The 18,608-nt window shown below is 35.1% G+C and overlaps 1 protein-coding gene across 1 annotated transcript in view; it reads right to left on the minus strand.

The window, feature by feature from the left end:
* Positions 1-5,224: 5,224 nt before the first annotated feature.
* The window catches only part of LOC106870772 (glycerol-3-phosphate dehydrogenase, mitochondrial), a 91,059-nt gene continuing 77,675 nt past the window's right edge, over positions 5,225-18,608 (minus strand). Inside the window, exons 15-17 of the mRNA XM_089340486.1 lie at positions 17,827-18,012; positions 8,031-8,129; positions 5,225-5,881 (exon numbers count right to left, since the gene is read on the minus strand). Coding sequence (XP_089196612.1) covers positions 5,771-5,881; positions 8,031-8,129; positions 17,827-18,012 — 396 coding nt within the window. The 3' untranslated portion in view covers positions 5,225-5,770. The remainder of the gene's footprint in view (positions 5,882-8,030; positions 8,130-17,826; positions 18,013-18,608) is intronic.

The raw sequence follows: 18,608 nt of genomic DNA on the forward strand, positions 1-18,608 counted from the left end.
AAGAAAAGGTTTACGTCCTGCTCATACACCTACCAACCAGTCAAAAGTGTATACTGGTGCATTTTATTGTGGCACCAGTGCTAAAGAGGTTGCTGTATTCTCGATAAGAACCATATAAAAGACGAAGAAAATGATGAAAAGCTTTATTTGGGTAAAAACACTTTATTTTTTTTTTTTTTTGGTCAGATAACATGAAATGACAAATGAGCAAATTCTTTTTTTTTTTATTCAATTTAGTAGCTTCACAAGATGAAACCAAGTGCAGTACATACATCATCTTGTAGAACAATTAATATTAATTAAAGATGCTGATGAGGAATTGGATAGATTTAAACTCTGCCCCCCACTCCCAGTTTATTTGTTTTTATAAGATTAATAATTTATTTTAAAAAGTAGTTTAAATATTTTAAAATAAAATATTGGAGATTGGTTTTGTTGATTGAAAGTATTTTGTATTTGTCTGAGTATAGTTCAATCCATTAAATTAAGGTATTAGTTTTATTAGAGATAAGCATTTTCTGTTTGAACATTCCATTAATTTAGATATATTAAATAGAAATAACAATAATATAAGAAACAAAACAAAGGATCACTTTTTCATTTATCAGTCAAGTACAAACAGCTTTAGGTGTGCTCCAGTCCTATTCTGGCCTTCACAGTTAAACATACTTTGTGTGTACTTGCAAGTGTACTTGCAAGTGTACTTGCAAGTGTAGTGATGAATGAACCAGTAAATAAATATACGAGATAGCATACTTTTGTTGGCATCAAAAAATAGACTTTTTTAAACACTAAATAAATTTAAAATTTCATGCTATGAAAAAACAAAACAATATTAAAGTTAATGATAATATATTTAATGAGTGGAATATTAAAGAAAAAAGAGAGAAAAGTTTAAGGATGAATGGATCTTTATATAAATATACAACATTGTATATTTAACAATGTAGGGAAAATACAATTGTTTAGCAATTAAATAAATCTGATCCCAATTCAACAGTCTGACTATGTATATATTGGGTGTCATAATCAAACTGAAAGATTACTCAATACCCTTCTCTAGAGAACATCATATTTTCTTTTACATGGAAAGAGCTGAAGCTTTGACACGCACTATATATACACACACACACGCACATATATATAGATATATATATGCACTAATGTGTTGAAGGAATTTTGCTGAGATTCTGGTAAAAGTAAATTATCCCTATACCTGTTACTGAGAAATAGTACCAAATGCTTGCCCCCACCTGATTTTCCTTTGCTACCACCACCAAAAATACATTAAATACAAAAGACTCCACTGAGTGGTCCCTGAGTGTGTATTGTATTTTTAAAGTGACTCAAGTGCCAAGAGTTTTGTGCATAGCACTTATATATTTAGCTTGTTATCAAACATTTACATATATATATTCTTTTTTTCTTTTACTTGTTTCAGTCATTTGACTGTGACCATGCTGGAGCACCACCTTAAAGGGTATTAGTTGAAGAAATCGACCCCAGTACGCCTGGTACTTATTCTATTGGTCTCTTTTGCTGAACTGCTAACTTACGGAGACATAAACTCACCAGCATTGGTTGTCAAGTGATGGCAGGGGGACAAACACAGACACACACACAAATATATATATATAAAGCAGGCTTCTTCCAGTTTCTATCTACCAAATCCACTCACAAGGCTTTGGTTGGCCCAAGGTTATAGTAGAAGACACATACCCAAGGTGCCACGCAGTGGGACTGAACTCAGAATCATGCAGTTGGGAAGCAAGCTTCTTACCACACAGCCACGCCTGTATATATATATATATATATATATATATATATGTATATATATATATATATATATATATATATATATATATATATATATATATATATATATATATATAGTATTAGTGTGCTGTTTATATGAGTGCATGAAAGCTAAAACAATGAAATTAAATGCATAAGGCTCCAGAATTTTACAATCCTTATTGAAAATATATAGGTCTCCTTTGATAAGGGTAAATAAATAGATTGTCTTTTCAAAGATTTGGAGGCACCTGCTTTTTTTTTTTCCTATGCCAAAACATTGTTTTAATAAAAATTTAATTTCTGAGCTGCGCTGAGATTCAGGCAAGTTTCTGTTGGGATTGAATTCTGAATGTGTTGTGTGTGTGTGTGAAAGAGAGAGAGAGAGAATATGACGATGTCTATATTCTTGATTAATATCAACAAAACAAATTTCAACAAAACTGGTTTGTAAAGAACCGGTTAAAAAATAAAACAAAGGTAAAATAAACTCTTAAATAATGTGTAATTAAAAGCTTCATTTAAAAAAAAAAAAAAGATTGTTCTTTCTTATTTGATGGTAAAAATCTGAATAATTCACTCCTGTCTTTAAGAGATTGGGGTGAGAGTCACTGTAAATTTGTTAGGGTTTAATTTACATAATGGTGAATAACTTGACTCTAGTTACAACGCCACCCAATAGATTGTCAATAAATTTGTCTTCTTGCCAAAAACATATCTGGTGAAACTGTCATGTTTTTATCCACAGTAAAATATTAAATTTGCTAAACACTATTTTAAAAAGTTTGTATCTACTGCAAAATTTACATTTAGTCAATAATAAAAAAAATAAATTCAAAGAGCAAAAACTTCATGTCACAAAGTGAATAGTAAAAGACAGCATTGAGAGAATCCAATGAATTGCCAATATCTTGAAATACTGGATTCTTTAACAGGAGTGTCTGAGAGAGACAAACATGACCTGTGTAAGAGACTAGAAGGGAAGTCACTGAAAAAGTTGCAAATAATAACATAAGAACTTTGACAAAAAAAAAGATTGAGTGTTAACTAACAAGTCAAACAAATGATCAATTAGTTAACTGGATAGATATTTAACCAATTGATTAATAATAAAGGAGTGGAATTGAACCAAAGTTCAATTTAATGACTATCCCGTTCATTCTTTTTTTTCCCTTCCCTTCAGTTTACAATAATGGTATTCTTTTTTTTGTTTTTTACTATATTTATTTTATTACTAGCAGGACCTGTGAATATTTCATGGAATTAATTGTTAACTTATTGGGTCATTTCTGAAAACTTTATCCAAAAAATCTGAAAGCATGGCCTGTGTTGTGTCTGTATCGAAAGACAGTCACTCATTTGCTACTTACTGAAAAGTGAATGAAATTGGAATTCGATGATTATTTAATGCACTTTAAATACACAGCACTCTCCCTCTTTCTCTCTCGTTCTTCACATTACCCTCTTTTTCTCTTGATCTTTGCCTTTCTCTTCAACTAATCATGTGGAAATGTTACAGACAGGCTAAGGAACAGAAGAAAAAAACTTAGTTAAAAAAAACAAAATTACCCATTTCCCTCACCGTCACCTCCTGCTCTGCATCCTCCCCTCCCTTCCCCCTTCAACTAATCATGCAAAAGTGTTACAGACAAGCTAAGTGATGGAGGAAAAAGCAGAATGATTATAAGATTCTTTTTGCAGTTCTGTTTCCAAGTAAGTTTGACTTCTCTATTCATGACAAACACACATATGTTAGACTATATACTCATATAATGAGCCCTATTGTTTGTTCTATCAAACATACATACATACACACATATATATACTTTGGGTCATCCCATAAAGAATGTGGTTTTTTTCAATTGCATGAACTAAAAGCTAGAGGGGGATGGGATAAATTACCTGCATCAACTTGCTATAAAAGCAGGTAGTAATTTTACCTTGTCCTTATTCTTAGTGCAAGTTTTGAAGAGTGCAGTTCGATTTTAAAAGTTATTTTTTCAAAGCTATAATGGAAGTGACAAAGGAGCATATTTTGCTTTATGAGTTCAATAATGGCAACAATGCAACAGAAATATTAATGCAGTATATGGGGATCGGAAATAAGTGCAAGCTGGTGTCAACGACGGTTCCAGAAATTCCGAACTGGAAACTACAGCCTAGAAGATGAACCTCATCCTGGAAGATCTGTAGAGCTTGATGAGGATGTCCTGCAAACCCTGGTGGAGCAAAATTTCATTGTAATTGTTGAGGAACTTGCAGAGAAGCTTGGATTTGACCATTCAACCATTCATTGACTCCTGCATGCCATTGGAAAAGTCAGCAAATTGAGTCAATGGGTTCCTCACAAACTTTCTGAGTCTAATCATATGCAGAGAGTGAATGTGTGCTCTTCTCTGCTGTCATGTCTCATGAATGAACCTTTTTCGACTGAATAGTGACTGATGATGAGAAATGGGTTCTCTATAAAAATGTCCAGTGCCACAGATAGTGGGTAGCAAAAGGAGAAACACAGGCACCCCAGGCTAAAGAAGGTCTTCATTCATGTAAGGCGATGTTATCTGTTTGGTGGGATATGAAAGGTTTAGTCCACTTTAAACTTTTAAACCCAAACCAAACGATAACAAAGGAGATCTACTGCGAGCAGCTTGAGTGCTTAAATTAGTGCCAGAAGAAAAAGGACCATCTTTGGTTTCAAGACGAAAGGTGTTCTTCCATCAGGAAAATGTTCAGCCACATCTAGCGAGGATGATATTCCAAAGGTTGGAGCAGTTTCAATGGGAAATGATACCCCACCCACCATATTTGCAGGACATTGCCTAATCTGATTATCATTTATTCTACAGTCTTCAAAATCATGTGGTATGAAAAAAATATGTATTCTGTAGACGAGGTGAGAATAGTACTGGAGGAGTATTTTTCGTCACGGACAAGTGAATTTTGGAAGAAGGGCTTTGCAAGTCTACCATATAGATGGAAGAGCATTGTAGAAAATGAAGGAGGGTATATTTTAGATTAAAAAAGAACTTCATTTATCTTAATTTTGAAAAATAAAAGAAGTATAAAAAAACCGCATTATTTATGGGATGACCCAATATATATATGTGTGTGTGTGTTTTTGTATACCTTTTACTTGTTTCAGTCATTGGATTGCAGCAATGCTAGAGCACTGGCTTAAAGGGTTTTCTTACTCAAACAAATTGACTCCAATACTTATGTTTATTGCTCATTTTACAACCATTCTATTTTAATCTAATGCTGTTTATATATATATATATATATATATATATATATATATATATATGGGAGAATATACGAAACAACAACAACAGACGAGGACAGGTGGTGTAAATAACAAAAGGATGTATTAGTATGACGCTCGGGAATACGGAAAGTCTTTGACGTTTCGAGCTACGCTCTTCAACAGAAAGAATACGGAGACAAGGAGAAAAACACGGAGAAAAAAAATTGAATAGTGTTCAGTCAACGGTCAATCATACACAATGTTTGATTAAGAGATTTTATTGTGACATATGCTGTTATGTAAGATGTGCCACATCTATAACATTCAGTAAATCAATAATTGATATGTTAAGACTTGTAGGTCAAACATAGAGGGAGAGGAGGAGGCTTCTGATTTTCTTGCTCATTGTTTAATCTGCGATATATTTATTGTGCATGTGGAAACTTTAATGTTTAGCAATTCTTTTTTTTTCTCTGTGGATAAAAAAAGCATACCCACCCCCAAAACATCACTTACCAACAATGTGTTCAGCATGACAATGAATTTACCAACAATGGTCAGGCATGCGATAGAGTCACCAGATGAGGAATTTATCTGACTCCCAAATGAGATTCCAAGAAGTTATCTCTGTTTCACTAATATCAAGACATAAAATAAATCATTACATAATTCTAAAGTGTGCAAATAGATTTAATACCCATTTGGTTAAAATAAAAAAGGGATGGAAAACACCTAGACACCACCGCCACTGCGTTCAACAGGTATCACAGCACTCTCACCACCACGTACAGCATATGCAAATCGGCTGTTAGAAATGGCACCAGTCTTTAGTGCACTCATCATCTGGAAAGATAGAAAGAGATAAATTAACTTAGATTCTACAGTTGTATTCTTCAGTGAGAAATTTTACTCTCTCTCTCATACATACACACACACACACACACACATATGTATACACGCACACAGGCATCGCTTCCCAACCACATGGTTTCAGGTTCTGTCCTACAGTGTGGCCCCTTAAGCAAATGTCTTCTACACTAGTCCTAGGCTAACCAAGGTCTTGTTAGTAGATTTGGTTGATGGAAACTGAAAGAAAACTGATGTATGTATGTGTGTGTATGTAGGTATATCTATATTAATAAAAGCGAAATTCTGTCTGTCTGAGACCCCTGTATCTCAGCCTACATTTGCTCTATATAGACATATTATACCTTTTTGGAATCAAGATGATCTCAGGATTGAAAGTCTGCCCTTCAGTTGGTTCTTGCACATCCAGCATTGGGATCTGATTTAAAAGCATTTGGGTTGCTATTTCTAGCACATAAAGCGACTGAGAGGTGCAAGAGTTACCTCCCTTAGCTTTAGGTTTTACTAAGGAATTTAGTGGTTCTTTCAGCCATGCTGGGGTAAGGCCTTGAAGAATTTTAATTGAACAAATCGACAGCAGTTCTTTCTTTTTTATGCCTGGTACTTTTTTTATTGGTCTTTTTTTTAACTGCTAAGTTAAATGAATGTAGACACAGCAACACCAGTTATCACACAAGTGGTGGGGGACAAACACAGACACAAAGTCACAATACACACACATCTTCTATTCAAATTTTAAAAGAACTCCAAAAATTTGTGAAGTTACAAGTTTTTCATTTAAACTGAATTTAAATTAATACCGTATTGGTGGGGTACCAATAAATGCTTTATTATTATCGCTCTCTTTGATTTTGGGCCACAAGCCCAATTAGCTCTCCACAGGAGCCAGCTTAAAAGTCCACATGGAGTGCAGCTTTTAAACTAGTATATATATATATATATATATATATATATATATATATATATATATATATATATATATATATATATATATATATATATGTATATATATATATGTTTCTAAATATGTGTGTGTATGTATTAACATCATCATGTGAGTGGATTTGGGAGACAAAATCTAAAAGAAGACTGTGTGTGTACCCTGTCTTGATATTATGTGATGGTTGCTCATTTCTAGCCTTCCATGAAAAATATGTCCAGCCATGGGAAATATTAAACTATGATGATGGTGATGGGGAGGTCTCCTTGCCTTGATATTGCATAACAGTTGTAGATAAGAATCATTACCATGATTCAGAAGTAGGTGAGAATTGGTGATAGGAAGGGCATTCAGCTTTAGATCTGCCTCCATGAATTTTGTCCAATTCATGCAAGTTTGGAAAAATGGGCACAAAAAGGATGATGACAACAGACACAGAAAAACATTCACACCCTCACATACACTATATTAATTACAGTTAATTTCTAACCACTGCTTCAGGATTGCCCATTAAACATTTTAAATCAGAAAAGCTATAGACATGTATGAGAGGAAGTGCTATTAACCATGGATCTTTACAATATCACAGACATCCAACCATACATGTCTATAGCTGTTCAGATTCCAAACTTTTAATAGGCAATCTTTAAGACAACTTCACCAGTGGTTGGAAACTGACCAAAGAGTTATTAATATATTGATTTTATAGATATTTTAGCTATATACCTTGTTAATTGATCACCTGATGTCAAAACAACATATGGCTCCTTTCAATTTCCATCTGCCAAATTCATCCACAAAGTTTTAGTCAGCCCAGGACACCTTGCCTAAGGTGCTATGCAGTGGGACTGAACCTAAGACAATATGGTTGGGAAGCAAGCTTCTCAACCACACAGCCACCTGTGTAAACATGTGTGTGTGCATATGTATGCATGTATTCATAGCAACTACAATGAATCTTCCACAAAACAATTAATTTTTAACACATGATCAGAGTCAAGCACAACTGAAAAGTATAAAACAAGAACTGAAAAATTAAATTTGAGGCAGTCTTTTGTCAAAAAGTATTTTTTTCTTTCCATGAAAAATATTTGAGGGTGGGGAGAGGAAAGATACCTGCAAAATTTATAAACAAAAATTTCAAGGCTTCAAATACATTGGAGAAAAAAAATTTTTTTTAATTACCTGCAGGAATTCTCCCATGTCAACTTGTGCATTTTTATTCAGATCAACTTCTTGCAAAATTTGATGGAGATGGTCCTCGCTGACAGTTTGGTTACTTTTCTGTGAGAAACAAGAAATGTTTATCCATAAGGTAGAAATATTGTCATTGTTTGTCTTTTATTGAAATAAATGATAATTATATATATCATCATCATTTAACGTCCACTTTCCATGCTAGCATGGGTTGGGCGATTTGACTGAGGATTGGTGAAACCAGATGGCTACACCAGGCTCCAATCTGATTTGGCAGTTTCTACAGCTGGATGCCCTTCCTAACGCCAACCACTCAGAGAGTGTAGTGGGTGCTTTTACGTGTCACCCGCACGAAGGCCAGTCAGGTGGTACTGGCAATGGTCACGCTCAAAATGGTGTATTTTATGTGCCACCCGCACAAGAGCCAGTCCAGGGGCACTGGCAATGATCTTGCTCGAAAATCCTTTATATATATATATATATATATATATATATATACACACACACACACACACATGTATAAATAGTTGACATCATTAAAGAATAATTGCAGTTTTTATCAGAAATATTTCTTTGTTTCCAATTTAACCATTCTAACAACAACCACTAAAATAGTATCTTGCTCTACTAATTTATTATGGCTACATTTGAACAGAGATATTTACCAGGTTCCTGTACCCATTTACCACTATCACCATACCCATCACCAACCATCATCATCATCATCATGTTTATGTCTGTATTTCAACGCTTGCATAATTTGGATGAACCTTCTCCAACACAGCCTCTGACCACTTTTCTAGTTCCTTTGTCATTTCCTTCCTGAGATCAGTTTTCACCTCTCCTCAGTTATCCCTTACCTTTTACTTGTTTCAGTCATTAGACTGCAACCTTCAATTTTTAATCGAATGAATTGACTCCAGTACTTATTTTTCAGACCTGGTATTTATTCTACTTTAGTCTCCTTTTGCTGAACTGCTAGGTTACGGGGATGCAAACACACAAACACCAGTTTTCAGGTGGTGGTTGGGGGACAAACACAGAGACACACACACACACGATGGGCTTCTTTCAGTTTCTGTCAACCAAATCCACTCACAAGACTTTGGTTGGCTTGAAATTATAATAGAAGACACTTGCCCAAGGTGCCACGGTGTGGGACTGAACCCGGAACCATGTAGTTGGGAAGCAAGCTTCTTACCACATGGCCATTTATGTTTCATTGTTTATACACAAAGACATTGCAGATCCAGCAAGAGAAACCACACCAAAGATGGAATATACTAAGTGAGACCTTTCTATGATAGCAGCAGCTCCAAATTAAGAAGCAACTCAGATCATGACAACACCTCCAACCCATGCCAACATGGAAAAATATATTGATGATGATGATGATGATGCTGACCTTTTAATTTTTTTTTTTTACCATAACAATTTAAATACCAATAACTACTTCTCCCTCAATCTTTGATAAACATGAACGGTTAAAGTGTTTATTTTGTTCACATCATTACATTTTAATGCCAACTTGGCCATATAATACACACACACACGTATAAATACATTCATTCTAAATAAAAAAAAAACACATTCATATATATATATATATATATATATATATATATATATATATATATATATATAATTACATGTAAGTTCAGACACAATTAAAGGGAAGCACATATGCATATATACATATGTAAATGTATGCACAGACACATACATACATGTGTATATATACACAAGTGATAAAGCAGCAACAAATGAAAAACCAAAACAGAAAACCACACTGTGATTTTATTTAAGTTTGGATTACAGTGAAAGCTTAATATCAAAAGAGTGGTTGTCAATATGAAGTGAGGCAATTTGTCACAGCTGAGTGGGCATTCGGCTTGTTTTGGAGAGAGAGAGAGAGAGGGGAGAGAGAGAGAGAGAGAGAGAGAGAGAGAGAGAGAGAGAGAGAGAGAGAGAAAGAGAGAGAGTGCAATTTATTGGGCATGATTGACACAACACCTTTCCTCATACACATAAACACTGAAAGAGGGGTGGAGAACGAGAAACACTAAAACATTTTATGCCACATAAGTCAGCAATACCAAAGCAACTGTGCCAAAATGTTTCATCCCTTGACATTAGCAGAAGTGGTGAAGAAGTGGTTGTTAGCAACAGCAGTCAGTAATGTGTGAAGATGTTTACATCAACAGTAGCACCATTTTTTAAAAATGTTTTCATCAAGGAGAAAAGCTAACCAAAAAAAAATGCTACCTAAAAATAATCATGACTTTTCTGTTGATACAATAATAATTAATGTTTCTTTAAATTGAATAAAAAAACAGTTTAATGATGTTATGGAAATGTTTCATTTAGAAATTTTGTGTTTAGATTCGGGGTGGGGCAAATGAGTTATCGAGACAGTGTTTCTAATTTTGGTGAAGGAATAATGAACCTCATTTTCAACAATCATTTCATTATATTTTTTAATGTCTTTTTTTCATCTTCCGCATTGTTTCAATCAATCTCATTGAATACAAGCCAATGAAGAAACCCATTATGTTGTCAAACTGCTAAAAGTAGCAGCTGAATCTTCCTCACATTCACATCCTACCAGTTTAAAAAATAATGAGACATTGGATAATTTAGTTCAGGTTCAGGGTAGACTGTTTTAAAAAAAAACAGTGGATGATTGTTGATCAGATGCCTTTCATCATAGATTTACATTAGGTGGGGACCAGACAAACTGGTGGAGTCATTTGAATAGTCATGGGCAGCATGTGGCCCACGGGGCTTTCTGAATGGCACACCTAATGAAAATTTACCTTAAACTTTCTATGCATAATGCAGTCTGAGAGATAATGAGCCATGGTTCATGTAGCCTGTGTTATAACATAGGCAAGAAATACTTTATGGTATCTGTTCTGACATTCTGCACTCTTGAGTTCAAATCATACTGTGGTCAAGTTTGCCTTTCATCCTTTTGGGGGGTTGAAATAAATATATCAGCATTGAATTATTGGAACTGTTAGAAGATCGAGCAAAGATATCTTGTGGTATCGGTTCTAGTTTTTTTGTGTATGTGTGTTCCAACAGCAACTCCTGCAACAACAATGAGGCCAAGCTGCAGCGGCCTAAGTGACATATTTGTTCATGAGCAGCAGCTAAATGGGTGTTGCATGGTGATGTTGTTGCTGTTTAACCTTGCAGTCAGGAGTGGTGCAGGGTGATATCTATCTTGGACTACATTATCCAATATGTCCTTGTTCTCAAGAGATGGAAGGGTGTGTAATGGGAAAGAAATGACTTAATTCTAGCTGATCAACCAACCACATAAACGTTCCTTTGTTGGCTTAACAAGAATCTTGTACTTCATATACAGAGTAGGAGAGAAAGAGACAGAGTGCCGTGTTACAGTTACAACGAAGGAGATAAAGAGTAATGTATTTTAGATGGAATTTGAGAGAGAGAGAGAGAGAGAGCATCATGTATTAGATGGAATAGAGAACACCATGTTCTGGACATAGTAAGAGAGAGAGAGAGAGAGAGAGAGAGAGAGAGAGGGAGAGGGAGGGAGAGAGAGAGAGAGAGAGAGAGAGGGAGAGGGAGGGAGAGAGAGAGAGAGAGAGAGAGAAATGTATTATATAGGATAGAGAGAGATAACTAAGTTTTAGATGGAATAAGAAAAAGAGAGATAGTGAATTTCTACAACATACATATAGGCATCCCCTTGTGTTACGTAAGCATTGCATTCCTGACAACCTTAATGTGGAACTCTGTAACAAGAAACCTATTTTACTTATTGACTTTCTTGACTTCATGTTCACATTTTCAAATGCCATGCGATTGGCATTAGGAAGGCCATCCAGGTGTAGAAACCATGCCAAAGCAGACATTAGAACCAGATGCAGTCTCCTTTGACTCATCAGATCCTGTCAAATTGTCCAACTTATTCCAGCATTAAAGATGCATATTAAATGATGTCCAGCAAGATTCTCAGGAATGTAATGCTTCCACGGTAGCACAATGGAGTGCCCATATCAAACCAGAATAAAGAGACCCAAGACCATAGTTTGGTTAAAATACACAATAATATAATAGGCTGTACCTGAAATAGTTGGTATATCTAGATTGATCGAAACAGACATTAAAAATTAAGAGACATATTTTCAGTAAATATATATATATATATAAAAAGGGCATTAACTGTGTATTAATGCCTCACGCTATCGAGGGACTAAATAAGTAAAAAAAACTACCAAAAATAAGCAACATATTTACCGAAAGCGAGGGAATGCAGCTTTTCAAAATTTATATCTTATATATCTTGACCATACGTGTACTGATGAACAAAAGAATACAGGTTACTTCACAGTTTTTTCTGTATTTGATTGAGAAACCAGTGGTCTACCGTTGAGTTAAATGTTTTTAAGAGATAAATTTTGAAAAGCTGCATTCCCTCGCTTTCGGTAAATATGTTGCTTATTTTTGGTAGTTTTTTTATTTATTTAGTCTCTCGATAGCGTGAGGCATTAATACACAGTTAATACCCTTTATATATAATTAAATATATCTATGAAGAAACGATGAATTTTTTCATTACGAAATTTTTCGTTATTTTTTCATTATGAGGTTTTTTTCATGCTGACTACTTGATAAATTCTTATAAAGAATTTATCCTATATTATATTATATATATATATATATATATATATATATATATATATATATATATTTATACATACATTCATATATATATATATATATATATATATATATATATATATATATATAAACATACATGCACACACATATATATCATGTACTGTTCCATTATTGGCAGGATCAACAAAAAATGTATTCCATCTATTGCGAGATAAATATTTAACAAACACAGGATTTAAATGTGAGCTTACTATAACTTTCAAGTTCTGATTACAATAATCAGATGAGCTTGTACAGCATGTCATGTATTAGCCTGAAAGACTGAAGGATAGTACAGCAGTACTGCTGTACAAGTTTGTCCAACTGCTGTAATATCAGAACATGAAACTTACAGCAGCACACATTTAAATCCTATGTTTGTTAAAGTAATATATATTATTAGTTTGGTTTTTGAGAAGTGGCTGTTCTCACCAGTTCTGGGCTAGCAAAAGCTAATGCTGTTAACATTACTCTTGAGCAGTCACAAGTTAATGCTTCAGGAAAATCATGTGTAGGGCAGGAAGGACTGGTTCTAGTGGCTAGCGTAAGATCTAGGGAAGTGTAAGGTGGATACACCAGGGGTGAGAAGATTAAGAGAGCTGAGTAAGCCGAGAGCAGATGACTTGAGACCAGTCAACTGTGAAAGAGCAGAAGTCATTTTAGTAATGGTAGAAAAGAGAAGACACAACTAAAGAATCTCACATTTTTCACATCACTGTCTGCTGTTTTGGCAGCATCTTTACCATTTTTTATTGGCACCTTTGCGCATTGATTTCAAATCATTTCAAAAGCATTGAGATATGATCCTAGTTAACCTTTATTGCTCAGATAACCCCTAACACTTTATGGTTGAGTGAACAGTGCCAGGATCTCTCTACACCTTTACGGCTGCATACCCTTTCACACAAGTCAGTGATGAAGTATCTCTATAATCACTAAATCTGCCATAAATAACAGCCAATTCACCCTCAAATTACATGCTACCATCATAAATGAAAGATGAAGGACAAAGCTACTTCCAGCAGGATTTGGACTCAGAATGAAAAGTCATCATCATCATTTAATGTCTGTTGGCCATACTGGCATGCGTTGGATGGTTTGACCAGGGCCAGTAAGCTGAGAGGCAGCACCAGACTCAAGTCTGATCTGGCAAGGTTTCTACAGCTGGATACCCTTCCTAATGCCAACCACTCCAAGAGTGTAGTGGGTGCTTTTACATGTGACTGGCGTTGCTGCCAGTTGCGTGACATCAGTATCTGCTATGACCATGATTTCACTTGGCTTGATGGATCTTTCTTCTCAAGCACAGCATATTGCCAAGGACCTTGGTCATTTGTCATTGCCTCTGTGAGGCCCAGCACTTGAAAAGTGCTTTTTATGTGCCACCAGCACGGTAGCTAGTTCAGCATCAGCCACATTGCCTCCATGAAACCCAACACTCGAAAGGTGCTTTTTACATCTCATGGTACCAGTTATGTGACACTAATAACAGCCACAACTATGATTTCACTTGGCTTGAGGGATCTTCGCAAGCATCGCATATTACCAAATGTTTCAGTTGCTAGTCATTACCTCTGTGAGGCTTAGCGTTCGAAGATCAAGCTTTACCACCTCATTCCATGTCTTCCTGGGCCTCCCTCTTCCACAGCTTCCTTTCACTGGTAGAGATCAACACTTCTTCACACAGCTGTCCTCATCCATACTCATTACATGACCATACCAATGCAGTCGTCTCTCTTGCACACTACATCTTATGCCTTTTATGCCCAACTTTTCTCTCAAGATACTTATGCTCTGTTGTGCATGCACACTGACATTGCACATCCAGTGAAGCATGCTAGCTTCATGTCTTTCAAGCCTATACATGTTCTCGACTGTCACAGCCATGTTTTACTGCTGTGTAGCATGGCTGTTCGCACACAGGCATCATACGATTTGCCTTTCACTCTAAGGGAGAGGCCCTTCATTGCCAGCAGAGGTAGAAGCACTCTGAACTTTGCCCAACCTATTCTCATTCTAGCAGCTATGCTCTTGGAGTATCCAACCCCACTACTGACTTGGTCATCAATGTAATGGAAGCTATCAACTACTTCTAGTTTTTTTCCCTTGGTATTTGGAGTCTATTTTCTGTACATTTTTAATGTTAATTGTACCTGTATACCTTCCACGCACAAAAACTAGTTTCCCTGTTAACCTTCCTTTGATATGGCTGCACCTCTTATGTGTCCATAGCTTACACCGTGCACATCTTATGGAATTTCTACCTACACCTTTCTTATATGGAATTTCTTACAATGCAAATTATTCAACACAAACAACACTGCCACTTCCTTGATAATTCAATAAAGAGGTAGTTCCAATGACAAAACAACTAGAAACAATAGTTCACTCATGTATGTCCACCCTACATACATACACATATCTATCTATCTATTTTTTAGCTTTTACTTGTGTCAATCATTAGACAGCAGCCATGCTGGGGAACTGCCTTGAGGAATTTTTAGCCAAATGAATCAGCTGCAGTACTTATTTTTTTTAAAAGGCTGGTACTTATTCTATTGGTGTCTTTGGCCAAACCACTAAGTTATGGGGACACAAACATACCAACACTGGTTGCTAAGTAGTAACAAAAGACAAACACAGCCACAAAGAAACACACATACAAACACATATCTACAATAGGCTTCTTTTAGTTTCTATCTATCAAATCTGCTTATAAGGCTATAGTAGAAGACACTTGCTAAAGGTGTCATGCAGTGGGACTGAATCCAGAACCATGCAGTTAGGAAGCAAACTTCTTGCCACACAACAATGCCTGCACAGGAAATTATCTGCATCTGGCTGCAGCTGAGACTAGCAGCACTAAAGTTGAGTATAATGAATAATTAGAGAGTAATTGAAGTGAAGAGCTGGCAGACGGGAATTAAATGGTAAAAAGTAATGATTCCATTAATATGGATATGACAATGAATATTTATACCAGGTGGAAAATATAGTTGTGTTAAATGTTACATAAAAATAGCTAGAAAATATAATTTTTAGCTAAACCATTACATAACTGAATAATATTCCTGTGTTAGTGTTTCTGTTACTTAGACAGAAATGCACCTGTGTTAGCTATATATCTATATAGCTGAAGTAATATCATCATCCTCATTTAACTTTTACTTTTCTATGCTTGCATGGATTGGACATTGTTTGCGGCAGATTTTCTACAGCCAGATGCTCATCCTGTCACCAATTCTCACTTGTTTCCAAGCAAGGTAATGTTTCTCCATGGCCAGACATGTTCTTGCAGAATATTGAAAATGCACGACACAGCTTCTATGACAGTGACAACCATTTACCACTACTACACAATACCAAGAAAAGAAAATACACACACACACATTTATACATACATATATAATTACAAAGAATACGGAAACTGGTACATCTTCAAATTTTTCTTTTAATTTTTCTTGATGCAGTTAGCCAGAACCTGGACAATACCTAAGAGCTCTTATGGTATCCACCTAGATAATTTATCTGTATATACTCAGTGTATACACATACATACACATATGATGGGATTCTTTCAGTTTCTGTATACCAAATCTATTCACAAGGCTTTGGTCAGACCGGGACTGTAATAAATGATAACCCAAAGTGCTACACAATAGAACTGAACCTGAAACCATGTGGTTGGGAAGTAAACCTCTTGCCACAGAGCCATGCTTGTACCCATACATAGCTGTATTAACTATTTTATTTTACAGTTAAAATAATACACCTGTATTAGCTATTCCCTTATATAACTTAAAATATCAGCTTGAGTCAATGAGAAGGCCTGTATGTGGTAGCTCAACATGCTAGAAATGGCAATCAAATTTTTCTCAGACTTAACTCCATCCTTGCCTAGCTTCTTACTACCAAATACACACTAAAATTTATCCCCACTACCCCACTATTTACTAACCTACTGTGCAAGGGGAACCCATAAAAACCAAAAGTAAATAGCACCATGCATGGTCAGTGTAAAATAGGAATAAATACCTTGAAATATAAAATTGGATTTCATTAAAATGCCCCACCAACTAGTACAGAACACCCTTCTCCCCATTAAAACAACAAGCAAAACAAAATTAGATTGTACAGAAGTGGGATCAGAAAGTTCCTGGAGCAGGTGTGAAAAATAGGTCCACCAGTATTCCAGTAAGTAATGGATTTCATATATTGTTTATATTTGGACACCATTCCCTTTGAAATAATACCCTTGGGAATGTATGCAGTGATCCCAGCACATCTTCCAGACCTCAAAGGTGTTGTGATAGTTCTTTTCTTGAAGGCTATTCAATACCACCAATAATTCCATTTTAATTTGATTGACCAAAGTGAAGTGACACTCTTTTAGGTTCAATTTTGTTGTATAAAACACAGCAAAGTCTCTGGAGTACAGGTCAAGAGAAATATGGCAGGAGTAGAATTGACTGGAATGACTGCTGTTTTGTTCTTTATGAAAAGCCTGTATTGTGTATTTGGGTTTTCCATGAGAAAATCCAGATAGACTCTAAAACACATTCCAAACACTGAAGGGAGCTGGAGATTGTATGGCAACAGCCCTCAAATCATGATTTTGTAAATTTTCTGTCATCAAATTTTCCCTAAATTTGTCATCTTAAACATCTCAACTGGCCTTGAAATAACCATAATACTCAAAAACTTGTGTTCAGCCAAAAGAATATTTACTAAAAGTTTGGCAAAGCATTTTAAGGGTCTCAACAGCAGATTTACCAAGCTTCATGCAAAGTTTGACACTGATTTGTCAGCCATTATGTAAAAAAAAAAAACATTACAGAGGTGTACTAACACAATGTTATAGAACATCATGTTATTATTGAATACAAGTTGACAACATGAAGCCTGTTTATAGACTGACTTAGAAGGATGACTTGTAACGATCATCAGCTGTGTACAGTTTTGCAATGACCAGAACAGAGACAACACTTGCAGTCCAGAAACATTCTGATAATATCTCATAGACTTTGAATCATCATTAGCAAAGTCAATTAATTTCAGAAAAAAGAAGTAAAAAATCTGTTTAAATTACCTTGAAATTCTTCCTGAGGTCATTGACTGTAATGAAGCCCTTGTTGTCAGTGTCCAGTGATTTAAATTTAGCAATGTACTCATTGATTTCGTCCTTTGTGAAATTAATAGGTACGTTAGCAGAGGCAGCTTTGAGCTCAAGACCCATTTCCCGACGAAGGAACTTCTTGCAATGTTCAATTTGATCCTGCATATAAATTCAGGAAAATAAAATGAATTTACAGAAATAAATTAAAATTGAAAAAAAAAGACCTAAAAGAAACAAATTAATTTAATTAAATATATTATTATTTATATTTGTATTGATATTTTTACACACAGAATGAAAACTTTTCTTTGCAGCCAAGATAACAATAATGATGTATTATTAATTTATGTTTTATCTTTAAATTGTTTCAATCATCATACTGCGGCCATGCTGGGGCACTGCTTTGAAGAAATTTTAGTCAAATGTATCAACTCCAGGACTTAAATGTTTTTGTAAGCCTAGTACTTATTCTATTGGTCTCTTTTGCTGGACCACAAAGTTATAGGGATGTAAACACACCAGCACCAGTTGTCAAGTAGTGGGACAAATGCAGACACACACACACCACCCTAAAATATAGAAATACAAAGTAAAATTGCAACTTTGTTCTGTTTTCTTTTCCTTTTGTAGTTTACTTTCTACCTTCTCGCATTGTTCTGGCCTTACACAACAACCTTCTTTAAAGTTATATCACACAATGCTTCACCAAAACTATCTTATATGTGTGTATATATATATATATATATATATATATA

The sequence above is a fragment of the Octopus bimaculoides genome, chromosome 23 (genome assembly GCF_046866305.1).
Source record: "Octopus bimaculoides isolate indiv1 chromosome 23, ASM4686630v1, whole genome shotgun sequence".
Lineage (NCBI taxonomy): Eukaryota > Metazoa > Mollusca > Cephalopoda > Octopoda > Octopodidae > Octopus > Octopus bimaculoides.